We start from the raw sequence: 14,769 nt of genomic DNA on the forward strand, positions 1-14,769 counted from the left end.
GACCAGGAGACCTTGGAACTAAATCCTATGGCGTCGTAGATGTTGCAAAGTCGACGACGTAACGAATTGTCTTAGGCCAACGTGGCGCAACGGTTAATCTACGGAGACACGCAACACCTTTGGGCCCAAAAGGAAAGTGTATTGATCCCATGATCACATATATTTATAGCGAGATGAGGGGGATTCGAACGATGTAGAGAGATTAGAAAGAACCTCTTTTGCCATCCAAGCTCACATCACCGTTGCCACAGACGCCATGTGTGTGTGCGTGTGTGTGTGTGTGTGATTTAAAATAGGGAGTCGTGTTTGTTTATAATCTGGCCGAACGTTGCGACGGTTTCTCGCTCAAGCTGCGAGATAAATATGGATCGCAGAGCTGTTAAATGCTGACGTCGCGGTCTCTCGGCGGCGCATGCGCGTCCCACCACAGATGCCAGATGTCTCCTCCCCGCTCGTTTTCGCTCAGAAACAATATGGTATCGGTTCGATGCCGTTTTAACCGCGAGAGAGAGTATACACGAACGAGTTAAGGTACGGGTTACCTTCAAATGTGCTGTGTGAAGCCAGGATAGAGGTATGATGCCATGTATAAAGGCGAGAATAAAGCGTTCCAAGGTGGCAATGGATATCATGAAACCTTTCTCACAGCGCGTTCCTGAGTGCTGACGTCATAGAGCCGCGGAACCCCAGGATCGGCGACGTAAACATTACGCCCACGTGATGAAGTAGTTCCCATATGTTTTTAGGTTAACGAAGAACGAAACGGGTTCGAAAAATGTCGATTTTCGGCTCCCGACGTGTGTGTTATCCATCGTCTTAGTTCAATCTTGCTCTCACTGCTCCAGGGACATGGTTGTGGTGAATATATAAGCTGTTCCCATGTCACCAGTCGGTCCGCGGGCTTTTCCTACTGGCGCAATGATACAGTGAAAGGTTGTAAGTCGACTCCAAAACATTCAGTAGTAAGGTATACTTGGTGCAGTGAAGACGGAGCGTTGTACAATCCCGTCGCACCTCGCCAATGTAAACATATCCATATGGAGTATATATTTAGGATCTACTCTTGTTGGAAGGGTCATACAGTGATACCAAATCCATCGGTTCTTTAAGACACCAGGAAGCCTATTGGATAAAACCCTAACCTCTATATCAAAATGTTTGTGCAGAGAATGTTCAATGTTCTCTCACAAAATTCAAATCTCCCGCTCTCAGTTGACAGAACCAAACCGAAGTTAGTGCATAACGGTGAGTTTTGTGTTTAAGGTTTCTCTTAACATGTCCCTTCTCTCCCCCCCCCCCCCATATCTCGTGTTCAGTGGATGTTTATCTCCCGTGTTTTGAAATGGAATGTTTGTGTGTATGTGTGTGTGTGTGTGTGTGTGTGTGTGTGTGTGTGTGTGTGTGTGTCTGTGTATAAACATTTCCAAGGGAAGGTTTCTGATCATCTGTTGTGGTGTGGTAATGCGATGAGAACTTATATGGCAATATAGTGCAATGGAACTTTCATATTAGTGTTCGTAACTCTGCTGTCTTCCTCTACTCTCACAGAAGCCATTTTGGCTACATACTACGTATATATATGTAGACATGAATATGTACATAGAGGATGTAGGTGCCTGTGAATGTGTTCCCCCTTCTTATGTACTTTGCTACGTGGAAAATGTATGATTTGAAGGACGAATCGATTCGAGAATGTAAAAAAGAAAAAGGTTGTTGCAACATCCCGTGGCCTACCTCAGCGATCTGTGGGAGACGCGTCCCCCAGATAGGGTTGTGGATGGTCAGGCTCCGCCTGCTGCACACACACACACACACACACACACACACACACACACACACACTCCTTCCCCCCCTTCCTTCCCCCCCTCCTCCTCCTCTGCTCCCAGAAGAAGACATTAGAGGGAGGGAAGGAGAGGGGGTTGTGTTGGTGGGGAGTGGGAATGGTTGTTTAGGTAGAAGCAGGCAGTTCATCATGCCAAACCAAACAACGTTTGGCGATCGGATCTTATGACGGTTGGTGGGTAGCGAGTGCTGCTTTGAGGTGGGGGAGAGGAGGAGGTGGGGAGAGGAGGAGGAGGAGGGAGAGGAGGAGAGAGGGTGTGTTTGGTGGTGGTGGTGCCCAGACATTGATTATTATATTGTAGGTCAAGAGTTTATCTCTCTAATCTTGATTCGTTTGCGCCCTCCACACACACCCCACATCACCCCCCCCCTGTGTCATGCTTTATTGCGTATGTAACCATGTGTAACCATGTTACCTTTCGTTATTACGCCGCCCTTGTTTAACTTGGTGTGGAGTATCTCCGTCCCTGATGTAAACTCCTTTCTGTTGTGACTGGATTGTGAGTATATGTGTGAGTAACGCTGCTGGCATGTTATTCCTTCCTTCCTTATATTCTTTTTTCTTCCATCATCATTGGAGTGAAGAGTGTTGTCGTCTGTTTACCGATGCTGGCAGGCACTTCGTATTGAGGTCACGGTATGCCTTTGGGTTTATATATATATATATATATATATATATATATATATATATATAGATTCATAGCCAACTGTTCTGTGATGTATAGTTCTATCGCGTCTCGCCGTTCTCAATAGTGATGTTATTACTGTTACCTGTTGTTTTCTGACGTAGAATGTTATGTAGGTAGCTAGAAGTGAGACGAGGTTGTGATAAAGATTAAGAGAAAGGGGTAGTAGAAGGTGTATGGTCTGTAGGTGGGCCGCTCGCTGGCTGGTTTAAAACGCAGCGACACATTCGCTGGCGGACGAACCGGGTCAGTTGGTGACCTATTTTAGCCCTTTGGAGCTTAGGAGACCCCCATGGCCGTGTGCCATTGGATGCCTGACCTCGGCCCCTTACACCACAATGTCGCTACATCAAAAACAGAGACGCCATCATCACCACCACCTACCATCCCCACCCATTTCATTCCATGTGGTGATGAGATGTGAAGTGAATGACGCAGTCGGGTAGGAAACACTCCCCCCCCTTGGAGACTCTCTCTCTCTCTCTCTCTCTCTCTCTCTCTCTCTCTCTCTCTCTCTCTCTCTCTCTCTCTCTCTCTCTCTCTCTCTCTCTCGTCGTGTGACATACATAGCTGGACTGATGTCAGTCGAGTAGTATCTTATGAAAGTTAGATGGAGGGGAGGAGGAGGAGGAGGAGGAGGAGGAGGAGGAGGGGGTATTATTGCACCACCGTCAGCCTTCTATACACTTTGAGGAAGACGTAGATGTTTGAAAACTTGGACCACCTTCTCTCCTCCTCCTCCTCCTCCCCCTCCCCCTCTCTCTCTCTCTCCCCCTCTTCCACCTCTCACTCCACCCTCCCTTCCTCCACATCAGGTGGTGGCAACCCACCTCCGCGACCTTTTAAATACCTTTCAGATAAGGTTACCAGTATCTGCAATTGTTCTAAAGCATCAGGACCTTTTCAGAGGGACGAATCAAGTCGGATAGATCTCGTTACACACCCCATAACCTTGTCCAGTGCTGGTGAAAACAAGAGACAGTCGTACGAATAAGGAAGCCAATGTGTTCTTGAAGCTAGCTATTTCCAAATTATAAAAGGTTCGATCCCAAATCAAATAGGATCCCCCCCCTCCACAAGGTTGTGAGGTGGCGTGTTATGTAGGATCGAGGATAAATGAACGTCTATCTATAAGGGATTCTTCCATCGAGTGTTTTTCCTATACAGGAATCAGTGTTTATTAAAGCATTTTGCGCCGTCAGTCGCGTTCACTTCGTACGTTCGAACCAAACGTAGCGTTGTGGAAAGTTGAACCTAGCCAGCGTGTTCTAGGAAGGTGAGTGATCTGTGATGGTGCTGTACTCATTAATGAGGTTGTGTAAGACCTGAGAGTGTACATCCTCATACATAGTATGCGTAAGATGTATATAAGGTATGTAGAGACACGTCCATGTTTCGCAGTGGCTGAAGCGAGTGTTAATGGGATGAAGTCGAAGGAATTTTCTCAGAAAGGAATTGCTGTATGCCTCTTGTTATTTAAGTATGGCGTAATACTGCCTACCCCCCCTTCTCCCCTTTTCTGTGTCGCGTCCTTTAACCCATCTCCCCCCCCCACCGCCTCTCTCTCTCTCTCTCTCTCTCTCTCTCTCTCTCTCTCTCTCTCTCTCTCTCTCTCTCTCTCTCTCTCTCCACACACACACACACACACACACACACACGTCCCCACCTCCAAGCACCCACCCACCTCCCTCCCTTCCTGCCTTCCTCGTCCCACCCAACCCCCCCACACCCCTCTCTCTCACCCTCCCCTCCCCTCCCCTCCCCTCTCCCCCAGACACGAGGGACGTCACTAGGCTGCGTTGGCTGGCGGTGGTGGGTGCGTAGTAACGGTGTGAGTACAAGCACAGGTATCAACTGGAAGACTAGTATTGTCGTTGGGGGGGGAGAGAGAAGGGGAGGGGGGAGGGGAGGCGGAACCCGATGGACAGGGTATGTGTGTGTGTGTGTGTAGGAGGCTTTGAGGGAGGTGTGTGGGGAGAGAGAGAGAGAGAGAGAGAGAGAGAGAGAGAGAGAGAGAGAGAGAGAGAGGAGGTGTGTACGAGGAGACAGACAGACAGGGGTGGGAGGTGAGAACATTCATGGGGAGAGAGAGAGAGAGAGAGAGAGAGAGAGAGAGAGAGAGAGAGAGAGAGAGAGAGAGAGAGAGATAGTGTATGTGTTAAAAGGACGGAAGTATTGACGGGTGATGTGTGTACAGGGGGCGAGTGTCCGTGTGGACAGGAAACAGACAGGGCCGTCTGAGCCGAGATGGAAAACACGAGATGGTTGGAGAGGGGTGTTGGAGGGGTGTTGGGGGGAAGATGTGGGGGAGGTTGTGAAGCTTGAGGAGGTGGGGAAAGTTAGAGAGGAGGTGGCGCAGGAAGGCAACAAGAGAGAGAGAGGGAGGGTGAGGAGAAATATGGCCTCCTCCTCGTGAATGATATTGACATCATCTTTTTCTTCCCAGCTGATCATCCTATTTACCAGGTATTCACCCTCCTCCCCCTCCTCTTCCTCCTCCTCCTCCTCCTCCTCTTCCTCCTCCTCCCTCACCCCTTTTTTCCCCCCCGACAGACGATGGTGGAGGGTGTGTGAGGGGTGTGTGGAGAGAGAGGGAGGCAGCAGCAGCAGCTCTTGTGTTGTTGGTGTGAAGAGATAGTGTACATACGATGGCCCACGACGAGGTTCTGCCATGAGAGAGACGTATGTAGTAATGACCCACGTACCTACGAGAGAGAGAGAGAGAGAGAGAGAGAGAGAGAGAGAGAGAGAGAGAGAGAGAGAGAGAGAGAGTTGGAACCAAAACAAGACTCCCGCTCACCGTGGTTCTTCGCTAAACCCCGTGTGGTTGAAACAGGTCAGTATGTAGCTGCTCTACTCTCTCTCTCTCTCTCTCTCTCTCTCTCTCTCTCTCTCTCTCTCTCTCTCTCTCTCTCTCTCTCGATCTGTGACGAAGGAAGAAAGTTGTCTCATGTTTGTTTACAGTTATCGAATTGTTGTTGTGGGGGGGGGGGGGGTTGGGGGGTTGGGGGGTTTAAGAAGCAAGCACAGCTTGGCCCAGAAAGGGGAGACGGATGGCCTGGGCGTCCCCGTGCGATGGAATAGGATGGTGTTAAAAAAACCTGGAAACTCCCACAGTGGCATGGAGAGCTAGCTTCTTGGACGCGTGTTTGGTGTTGGAATAATATGTCTTGAACGCCCTTTCTGGACACGTCGTCTTACTAACTGTGAGGAAGGATGGGTTGTGAGGAGCGGGAGAGATACCCAGAAGTAACAGATAAGAGGGAAGAGATAATACGATCACAGAGAGAGAGAGAGAGAGAGAGAGAGAGAGAGAGAGAGAGAGAGAGAGAGAGAGAGAGAGAGAGAGAGAAATATTGAGGAGAGGGAGGGAAGGAGGGAGGTAGAGAGCGACGGGAGTAGATTGCACACACGGGCATTGTAGCAGCGCCACACGAACAATACACTGTGATAGATGCGATAAGACGGAGGAATGGTTCGAGATGAGGTGGTATAGTGCGATTTAGTGGATGAAAGGATCGGAATACATAATAAGGAGGGAAGGGAGGTGTGTTTGGGCTGCAAGGCACACGGTTTAAGAATGAAATGGCGAAGACGAGAGAGAGAGAGAGAGAGAGAGAGAGAGAGAGAGAGAGAGAGAGAGAGAGAGAGAGAGAGAGAGAGAGAGAGAGAGGACGGGTCTGTACATAGGGCCGTACAGGAATGGAATGTATAGGGTTGTAGGGTGAAGGATTGGAATGGAATGTATAGGGTTTCAGAGTGAAGGATTGAACTCCTTTTTGTTTTTTTTTCAAGACGGATGCACTCGACGTAGTGAGCTGAGTGCTATGAGTTGAGAAATGCCTAAATGCATTTAATGTGTCCTTAAAGAAATCAAATGGTGTTACTAAACATTGATCCATCTTTCGCAATCCGTGACATAAGTCTTTGGTTATTTATATGTGCGTTTATCTCTTGTTATCTTAAGTGAAAACGTGTGATTAGATGGACTGAGTGAAATATAGAAAGTCACATAGTTGGCCAGTACACATAGCACACACGTACCCCCACCTCCCTCACCCACAATTAGGGGTCAATGCTTCACTACCAAACTACCAGTTAATTCCTCCACCTCACACTGTCACTCTCCACTCCATCATTAACCTTACCATCTCCCTACTACTTCACCCTCATCCATCCCTCACACTATTACCCTCCTCCTCATCTCCCTACACTCATGATGTGTCAACCTCACTCCTCATGTTACCTTAGAAGTACCCCAGTACCACCCTTACGGTACCTTCTGTATCCCAACCCCTTTCCCCTCATAACCTCACCTTGACCCTAATATGTTTCCACCTCAATCCAGATAGCACAGCCTTCATCTCAACCCCCTCCTACACACCTGTCATGAGTGCCACATCCATGAAGTTACGGAGGTGATGTCAGTGAAGGAAATGAGCAACCAGCCACCTCCCATCCTTACCCCAACCTCACACATGCATTCCTCCCCCTTGCCCTAACCTCACACATGCACTCCTACCATTTGCCCTAACCTCTTACATGCATTCCTCCCTCTTGCCCTAACCTCACACATGCACTCCTCCCTCTTGCCCTAACCCCCCTCCTCCCCACACCCCCACCCACCCCCAAACCTCAATCCTCATCTCCCCTCCCTCCCCCCCACTCACCTGTGGACCATCACCCAACCCCAAGCCACCTCCACACTAACCCCCCTCCCCTAGACCCATTTCTTAACTCTCTCTCTCTCTCTCTCTCTCTCTCTCTCTCTCTCTCTCTCTCTCTCTCTCTCTCTCTCTCTCTCTCTCTCTCTCTCTCTCATTGCCCAGACCTTTGCAGTATCCTTTCTCACCAGTACACTTTCTCCCCCCCCCCCCCCCCCCCCGCTATCCATAGAGCTCTAGTACTGATACAGAGTACCACATTACCCAGTACCACATTACCCAGTACCACATTACCCTGTACCACCAATACCAACCAACATCCTCCTCCTCCTCCTCCTCCTCCTTCTCCTCCTTCTCCTCCTCCTCCTCCTCCCACACACAGTACCAACCTTACCCTCATCCCACAGCAAACACTCCTCCTCCCCCTCCCCTCCCCCCCACCACACCACCACCACCACATCACCGCCACATCACCACCACATCACCACCACCACCACATCACCACCACCACACCACCACCACCACACCACCACCACCACACCACCACCACATCACCACCACCACCACCGCCACCACCACATCACCACCACCACCACCACACCACCACCACCACCACCACACCAACACCACCGCCAGCACCCGGAACACATGATGGTGACCTGGATTAATACAGGCGGGCGGATACCGACAGCCTCTCTGTTGGATCAGAGGAGAGGTTTATGATGCGCGATTTTCCCAGGCTGGAGAGAGAGAGAGAGAGAGAGAGAGAGAGAGAGAGAGAGAGAGAGAGAGAGAGAGAGAGAGAGAGAGTTCGACACCCCTATACATATGTATATATAGATGTATATATTCTTTTGTTTTCCTTCCTTTCTTCTTCGTCTGGTGTGAGTTGGATTGTTAATGGCGGACAGGGAAGAGATAGATAGATAGAGAGATAGATAGATAGATAGATAGATAGATAGATAGAGAGAGAGAGAGAGAGAGAGAGAGAGAGAGAGAGAGAGAGAGAGAGAGAGAGAGAGAGAGGTCTTCAGGAAGGAAACAAGAGACTGAATTGTGATAATACACTTTTCACTAACTGGGTCAAACAGGTCGAGGTGATGCGTTGGTGAACGAGAACATGAGGAATGAGTCAGAAGTCTGGAACATGAGGAAATGGGAATGGAATTCACCAGGATATGGGAATGAGGATATGGGAATGGGAGTTCATGAGGACGTGGGAATGGAATTCACCATTATATGGGAGTGGGAGTTCATGAGGACATGGGAATGGAATTCACCATTGTATGGGAATGGGAGTTCATGAGGACGTGGGAATGGAATTCACCAGGGTATGGGAATGGGAGCACGTGTGGACATGGGAATGGAATTCACCATGATATGGGAATGGGAGTTTATGAGGACGTGGAGCAAGGGTTGGGACGAGGGATCGACTTACATTAGGACTTGAGAGAAGGGGTACGTTTGGACATGGGACTTGAACTCAGTAGGAACGCAGTCTGGCTATGGGAGAAGGTAAGGGGGAGATAGGTCAAGACATAGGGGGAAGGTACAGAGAGTAGGAATGGGGAGGGGGGTAGGTCAGGTAAATAGGGGAAGGGGGTTTTAGGGAAGGGGGTGAGATGGGACTGTTTGTGAAACAGTTCCTGTTATCAAGGGGGATAATGGTCATGTCCCTTATCCCATCACCACACCCCCTTAAACCTCCATTAAACCCCCCCTTTTTTTTAGTCCCTCTCCTACTACACCCCACTCCACCCAGCCTCACCCCTCCTCATTCTACCTCCTCCCCCCTCACCCTTATTGACCCCCCACACTCCCCCCTCCTTGAACTCCCTTGCTGTCAGTTTACAATGGTACAGGCGCCCAGTTCCGCCAGTTATATATACGAAGTCTACCATGGGTTACGTCATACGTATGTACCACCACTACCGGAAGCGATATACAACACTTCCAAGAAGACTCCCCCCTTCACCCTTCCTCCCTCCCCCTTCGTCAACAATGGAGGGGTGGTGGAGGGGTAAGGTTCGCCATTGCTGCTCTGGCCTGCGCACGCCAAGGAAACACGCTGGTGTTGCCGGAAAGACCAGGGAAGAGGAAGGGGTTGATGGGGGTTGGTTGTAAGTCATCATCGTTCCCGGAAATGGTTGCACTGGCTTACTTACGTTTAGAGAGAGAGAGAGAGAGAGAGAGAGAGGTTGAGTTCCTGGGAGAGGAGAACCAATGTCTCTTTACTTCCTGGTTGAAGAAAGGAAAACACAGGTGATGGTGTCTGTACAATGATCCGTTAAAGGTGTGTGTGTGTGTGTGTGTGTGTGTGTGTGTGTGTGTGTGTGTGTGTGTTCCAGGGGTCTGGAAGGAGGAGGGAGAACCTTTTACCCCATCCGTTGAGGCCTTGAACCCAGGAAATTATCATTATTATTATCATTATTATCATTATTTTTCTTTATTATTTTCCATACGTGATCGCCGTTTCACCCGTTAGCGAGGTAGCGTCTGGAACAGACGACTGAACCTTAGAGGAAATATCCCAACCCCCCTTCTTCCAGATCCCTTCCTCTCTTCCTACAGTTTTGAAAGATATAAAACAGGAGGAGAGGCTTTCCAGTCCCCCCACCCTCCTCCTTGTCTCATCTCATTTGGTCGTTGTACAACATAGTTGTTACAACCGTATAGAGAACGGTAATTAAAGCTGTTTCACCTTCTATCATTCATTATATATTTCACCAAATGGCGTCCTAGCTACGTCTCTTCATTGTATATCAACTTACTTATATCTCTCTCTTGTATCTCCCCTGATGATGTGATTATTGCACGAAAGTGCACTTGGGAACTTATCGCGTTTCATTTTCCCATGGACTCATAGGAATATACTTAATCGCGCAAAATTGTGACCCTTTCCAATATATATATATATATATATATATATATATAATAGTAGAAACTGCTTTATCGCACTGAAAGTAAAAGTAATCTCTTGCCCCTTGGCTAAGTAGTGTGTTTCTTAGAACTCAAGACCTAAGCATTTGCCGACGTAATATAACCCTTACCATCTTCCCCAGAAGAGTGATTAACACTATCTTCCTCCCAGCCAGCGAACGTACACTGCCACAGATCCCTGATCCTAAGGAGGTTTTTGTGGCTCAGGTTATACAAAAGGCGTCTGTATAAACAGGAGTATTGAGGAGTCATCCGGTGGCATGAACTTACACTTAAGGGAATCGAACCTTACTTATGTGTGGGGAGGTGATGATAGCTTGTCGTGTAGTGATGAGTCTATGGGGTTTAAGATAGACAGGTTTTATGTGTTCATGAGTCTATGGGGTTTAGGATAGGTAGGTTTTATGTGTTGACGAGTGTATGGGGTTTAGGATAGGTAGGTTTTATGTGTTGACGAGTCTGTGGGGTTTAAGATAGACAGGTTTTATGTGTTCATGAGTCTTTGGGGTTTAGGATAGGCAGGTTTTATGTGTTGATGAGTCTATGGGGTTTAGGATAGGCAGGTTTTATGTGTTGATGAGTCTATGGGGTTTAGGATAGGCAGGTTTTATGTGTTTATGAGTCTATGGGGTTTAAGATAGACAGGTTTTATGTGTTGATGAGTCTATGGGGTTTAGGATAGTCAGGTTTTATGTGTTGATGAGTCTATGGGGTTTAAGATAGACAGGTTTTATGTGTTCATGAGTCTTTGGGGTTTAGGATAGGCAGGTTTTATGTGTTGACGAGTCAGTGGGGTTTAAGATAGGCAGGTTTTATGTGTAAATGAGTCTTTGGGGTTTAGGATAGGCAGGTTTTATGTGTTGATGAGTCTATGGGGTTTAGGATAGGCAGGTTTTATGTGTTGATGAGTCAGTGGGGTTTAGGATAGGCAGGTTTTATGTGTTGACGAGTCAGTGGGGTTTAAGATAGGCAGGTTTTATGTGTAAATGAGTCTTTGGGGTTTAGGATAGGCAGGTTTTATGTGTTGATGAGTCTATGGGGTTTAGGATAGGCAGGTTTTATGTGTTGATGAGTCAGTGGGGTTTAGGATAGGCAGGTTTTATGTGTATTGATGTTTGAAGGTTTGGAGGAGAGGGTTGGTTGTCTTGGAGGCCAGGGAGCTGGTCCATCTCAATGTGTGTGTGTGTGTGTGTGTGTGTGTGTGTGATGGACGTGGGGGATTCGATGGAGGAGAATAGAGGGATTGGATTTCCACTCCCAGCTAAGCTGACCTTCAAGTGGCACTCGTCCGAGGTTGACTACGAGGGGGGAAAACCTCCCAAGATAAACCACAGGATGTAAGGAGGGGGAGGGAGGGGGGGTTAAGGGGGAGGGGGGTAAGGGGAGGAGAGGGAGGGAGGGGAGGGGTAAGGAGAGGAGAGGGAGGGAGTTGGTGTGGCGGGAGGGAAACGTTCGAGGTGGAGGGAAGATAAGTAGAGTTGCGTCAGGCATACGTATACACACACACACACACACACACACACACACACACACACACACACACACCCTCCCCTCCTCCTCCCCTCCTCGCACCGTGGAGACACACACACACACACACACACACACATGAGTCTAGATAAGGTCATGTAAACACTCATACCAGTGTGTCTCTCTCATGCAGACGACGTGTCATGCACTCCTTCTCGTACGTCAGACGTGTTAGCCCTGATCGTAAGGGGTCCGGTCGAGGGAGAGGGGAGTAGGGTGGTTGTAGAAGGTTGTAGAGGTGTGTGTGTGTGTGTGTGTGTGTGTGTGTGTGTGTATGTAGGGCAGGTGTTGTGGTTGAGGAGAAGGAGGAGGAGGAGGAAGATGAGGTACAGATAGTGTAGTTACAGAAGACGTAGTGCATGTGTAGTGGGGTGGGTGACAGTGAGTACCAAATGCAGTGGATGCTGTAGGACGAGAGAGGAGGGAGATGATGATGATGATGATGATGATGATGATGAAGAGGTCTGTTAGGTCTTAGGAGGTGGTGGCCAACACCTCCTCCACCACTACACTCGGGAGTTGGGGAGTTGGGGAGAAATTAGGTCACCAGAATTCACTAGAGCAGAAGGGGAGGGAGGGAGGGAGAGGGAGGGAGGTGGGTGGGTCTTGAGGGGTTGGTGGTCTGGTCTGGTCTGGTCTGGTCTGGTCTGGTCTGGTCTGGTCTGGTCTGGGCTTCAGCTTGCTCAGTCGACTAGGACGCCCTTCAGTAAATGTCGCCAGTGAAGGGCTTACCCCTCGTGCTAGGCAAAGGCTAGGGTATGCAGTGGGACACACACACACACACACACACACACGGGCTTAGGCAAAGGCTAGGGTAAACAGTGGGACACACGTGAGACTTAAAGCTGTGTTGGTCAGCCATGCTGTTGTGAGAGGCGCGCTGTGGGTGGCGTTGTACCTTCACACTGCGGGGAAAAAAGTATATATATATATATATATATATATATATATATATATATATATATATATATATATATATATATATATATATATATATCACTCCAAAGGTTCGAAGGAAATCCACGTATTGTCTGATAGAAATGAATTCGTAAGTGAGGCTTGAACTACGCATTCGTAAACGCACTTAAAACAGGGCCAGAGGAAGTAGCAACTAAGTGAATCCCGTCTCTACTTCGTTAAGTATATAAGTATTTACAAGTGCTTGTAGTGAGGGTGAAGTACCTGGGGTTAACCCTTACTTTATGTAGATGGTACGTTTAGTTGCCAGCAGGTGTCCAAGCTGGTTGGAGATGGCGAAAGTAGGACACATTGCCAGTCATCTACTTCGAGGCTACGTCGTAGAATGACGACCCCACATACACACACACATACCACACACACACACACACACACACACACACACTCCCTTCCTTCCTTCAACAAACTCGCTAAGCAGCATCGATCCTCTTCCATGACGAATTCGTTATAAAAGCGAGAGTGGATTGGGTGGGGTGGGGGGAGAGAAACAACCATCTTGAAACTTTTTAAGATCATAACAACAACAACAACAACAACAACAAGGTCTTGTTTACACCCGCAAGACGTAAAGGGAATGAAAATGTTCAAGTGTGTGTGTGTGTGTGTGTGTGTGTGTGTTACCTGAAGTATATGTGTGTGTGTGTGTGTGTGTGTGTGTGTGTGTGTGTGTGTGACGCGACGCGTGAGGGCGTCCGCTCCCTTCACCTACACATGGTTTCCGTCACAGTGTATTGATCTACTCGAGTCTCGATAGCCTCCTCCTCTCTCTCTCTCTCTCTCTCTCTCTCTCTCTCTTGACTTTATTATTATCGTCGTCTCTCTCTCTGTCTCTCTCTCTCTCCTGACTTTATTATTATCGTATTATTATCTCTCTCTCTCTCGTTATCACATTTTTAGTGGATCATCTGATGGATTTTAAGCTCAGACTTTCCCCCCCCCCCACCCTTTTTTTAGCTTTAGTACATACGTTTACCATTGCTATAATATGTGTAACTCTTAATTTCACTCTCTTTCTCTCTCTTTCTTCCAGTTCCACGGGAGCAAAATAGCTCTAATAACCACAGCAACTGTGGCCACACCACTACCACCACCACCACCACAGGTGTCCACCTCAACCACCATCTCCACCACCACCACCATCACCACCACCACCACACTCCAGCCGGCTCCACCATCACCACCACACCCGGCTCTTCCTCGACCAACACCACGTCGAATCTCTGCAGCCCCTCCAACACAGCCAAGCCCAACAGTCACTTACCTTGTAATAGCAAAGGTAACGGACGAACATGTAGACAAGGCGGGGTTGGAGGAGGCGGTGGCGGCGGAGGAGGCGGAGGAGGTGGCACAGAAAGGGAGAGGCTATACCGTGTGGACAAGACGGTGGACGAGAGAGGAAAAGTGATCTCCAAGGTGCTTGGCAAGGGCGGGTTTGGAACCGTCTTCGCTGGGACCCGCATGAAGGACGGAGTTCCAGTAGCCATCAAACTTATTGCCAAGGACCGCGTGCCGGCTTGGGGCGTGGTAAGATAATCTTGTTCACCATGTGTCTCTAAGTCTGTGTGTGTGTGTGTTTATGTCTTTCACCTTCTGCTGTATAACTGACACTTCGCACCTCCCTCACCCTCCTACACGACTCGTGCCATAGGCCAAGTGTCGCACCTCGCCCTCCTACACGACTCTTGCCCCAGACCAAGTGTCGCACCTCGCCCTCCTACACGAGACTCGTGTCTTAGACCAAGCGAGACAAACTAGTGGAACCCATCTTTCATTATAATGAACTACTAGACACATCTTACTGTGACTCCACCAACTTATGCCTACGATTTTTATCTTAAGAGAAATGTCTTTACCTGACACGTCACTTGTCCAAGGCAAAATGAGCCATAGAGTTTTTGCTTCATGTGTAGAAATGCTTACTCAGGTTCACACTTGGAACATGAGTTTTACTTATTTGGGATAATCCAATCTATTTAGATTAGTGTAATCTCAAATCACTGTTACTTAATGGTCTAAACTGGATATCTATATACCAAATGTTCATCAGTAATGATGGGTCTGCCTACGAGAACCTACAGCAAGATTTTGCTGGTAGGCATGGGTTAGCGCGTAGTGCTTACCGCTGGGAAATG

The 14,769-nt window shown here is 48.4% G+C and overlaps 1 protein-coding gene across 1 annotated transcript in view; it reads left to right on the plus strand.

Annotated features, from left to right (window-relative positions):
• Positions 1-950: 950 nt before the first annotated feature.
• Positions 951-14,769, plus strand: part of LOC139754983 (serine/threonine-protein kinase pim-3-like) — a 46,769-nt gene continuing 32,950 nt past the window's right edge. The window contains exons 1-2 of the mRNA XM_071672847.1: positions 951-1,245; positions 13,668-14,161. Coding sequence (XP_071528948.1) covers positions 1,155-1,245; positions 13,668-14,161 — 585 coding nt within the window. The 5' untranslated portion in view covers positions 951-1,154. The remainder of the gene's footprint in view (positions 1,246-13,667; positions 14,162-14,769) is intronic.

This window comes from Panulirus ornatus, chromosome 18 (genome assembly GCF_036320965.1).
Source record: "Panulirus ornatus isolate Po-2019 chromosome 18, ASM3632096v1, whole genome shotgun sequence".
NCBI lineage: Eukaryota > Metazoa > Arthropoda > Malacostraca > Decapoda > Palinuridae > Panulirus > Panulirus ornatus.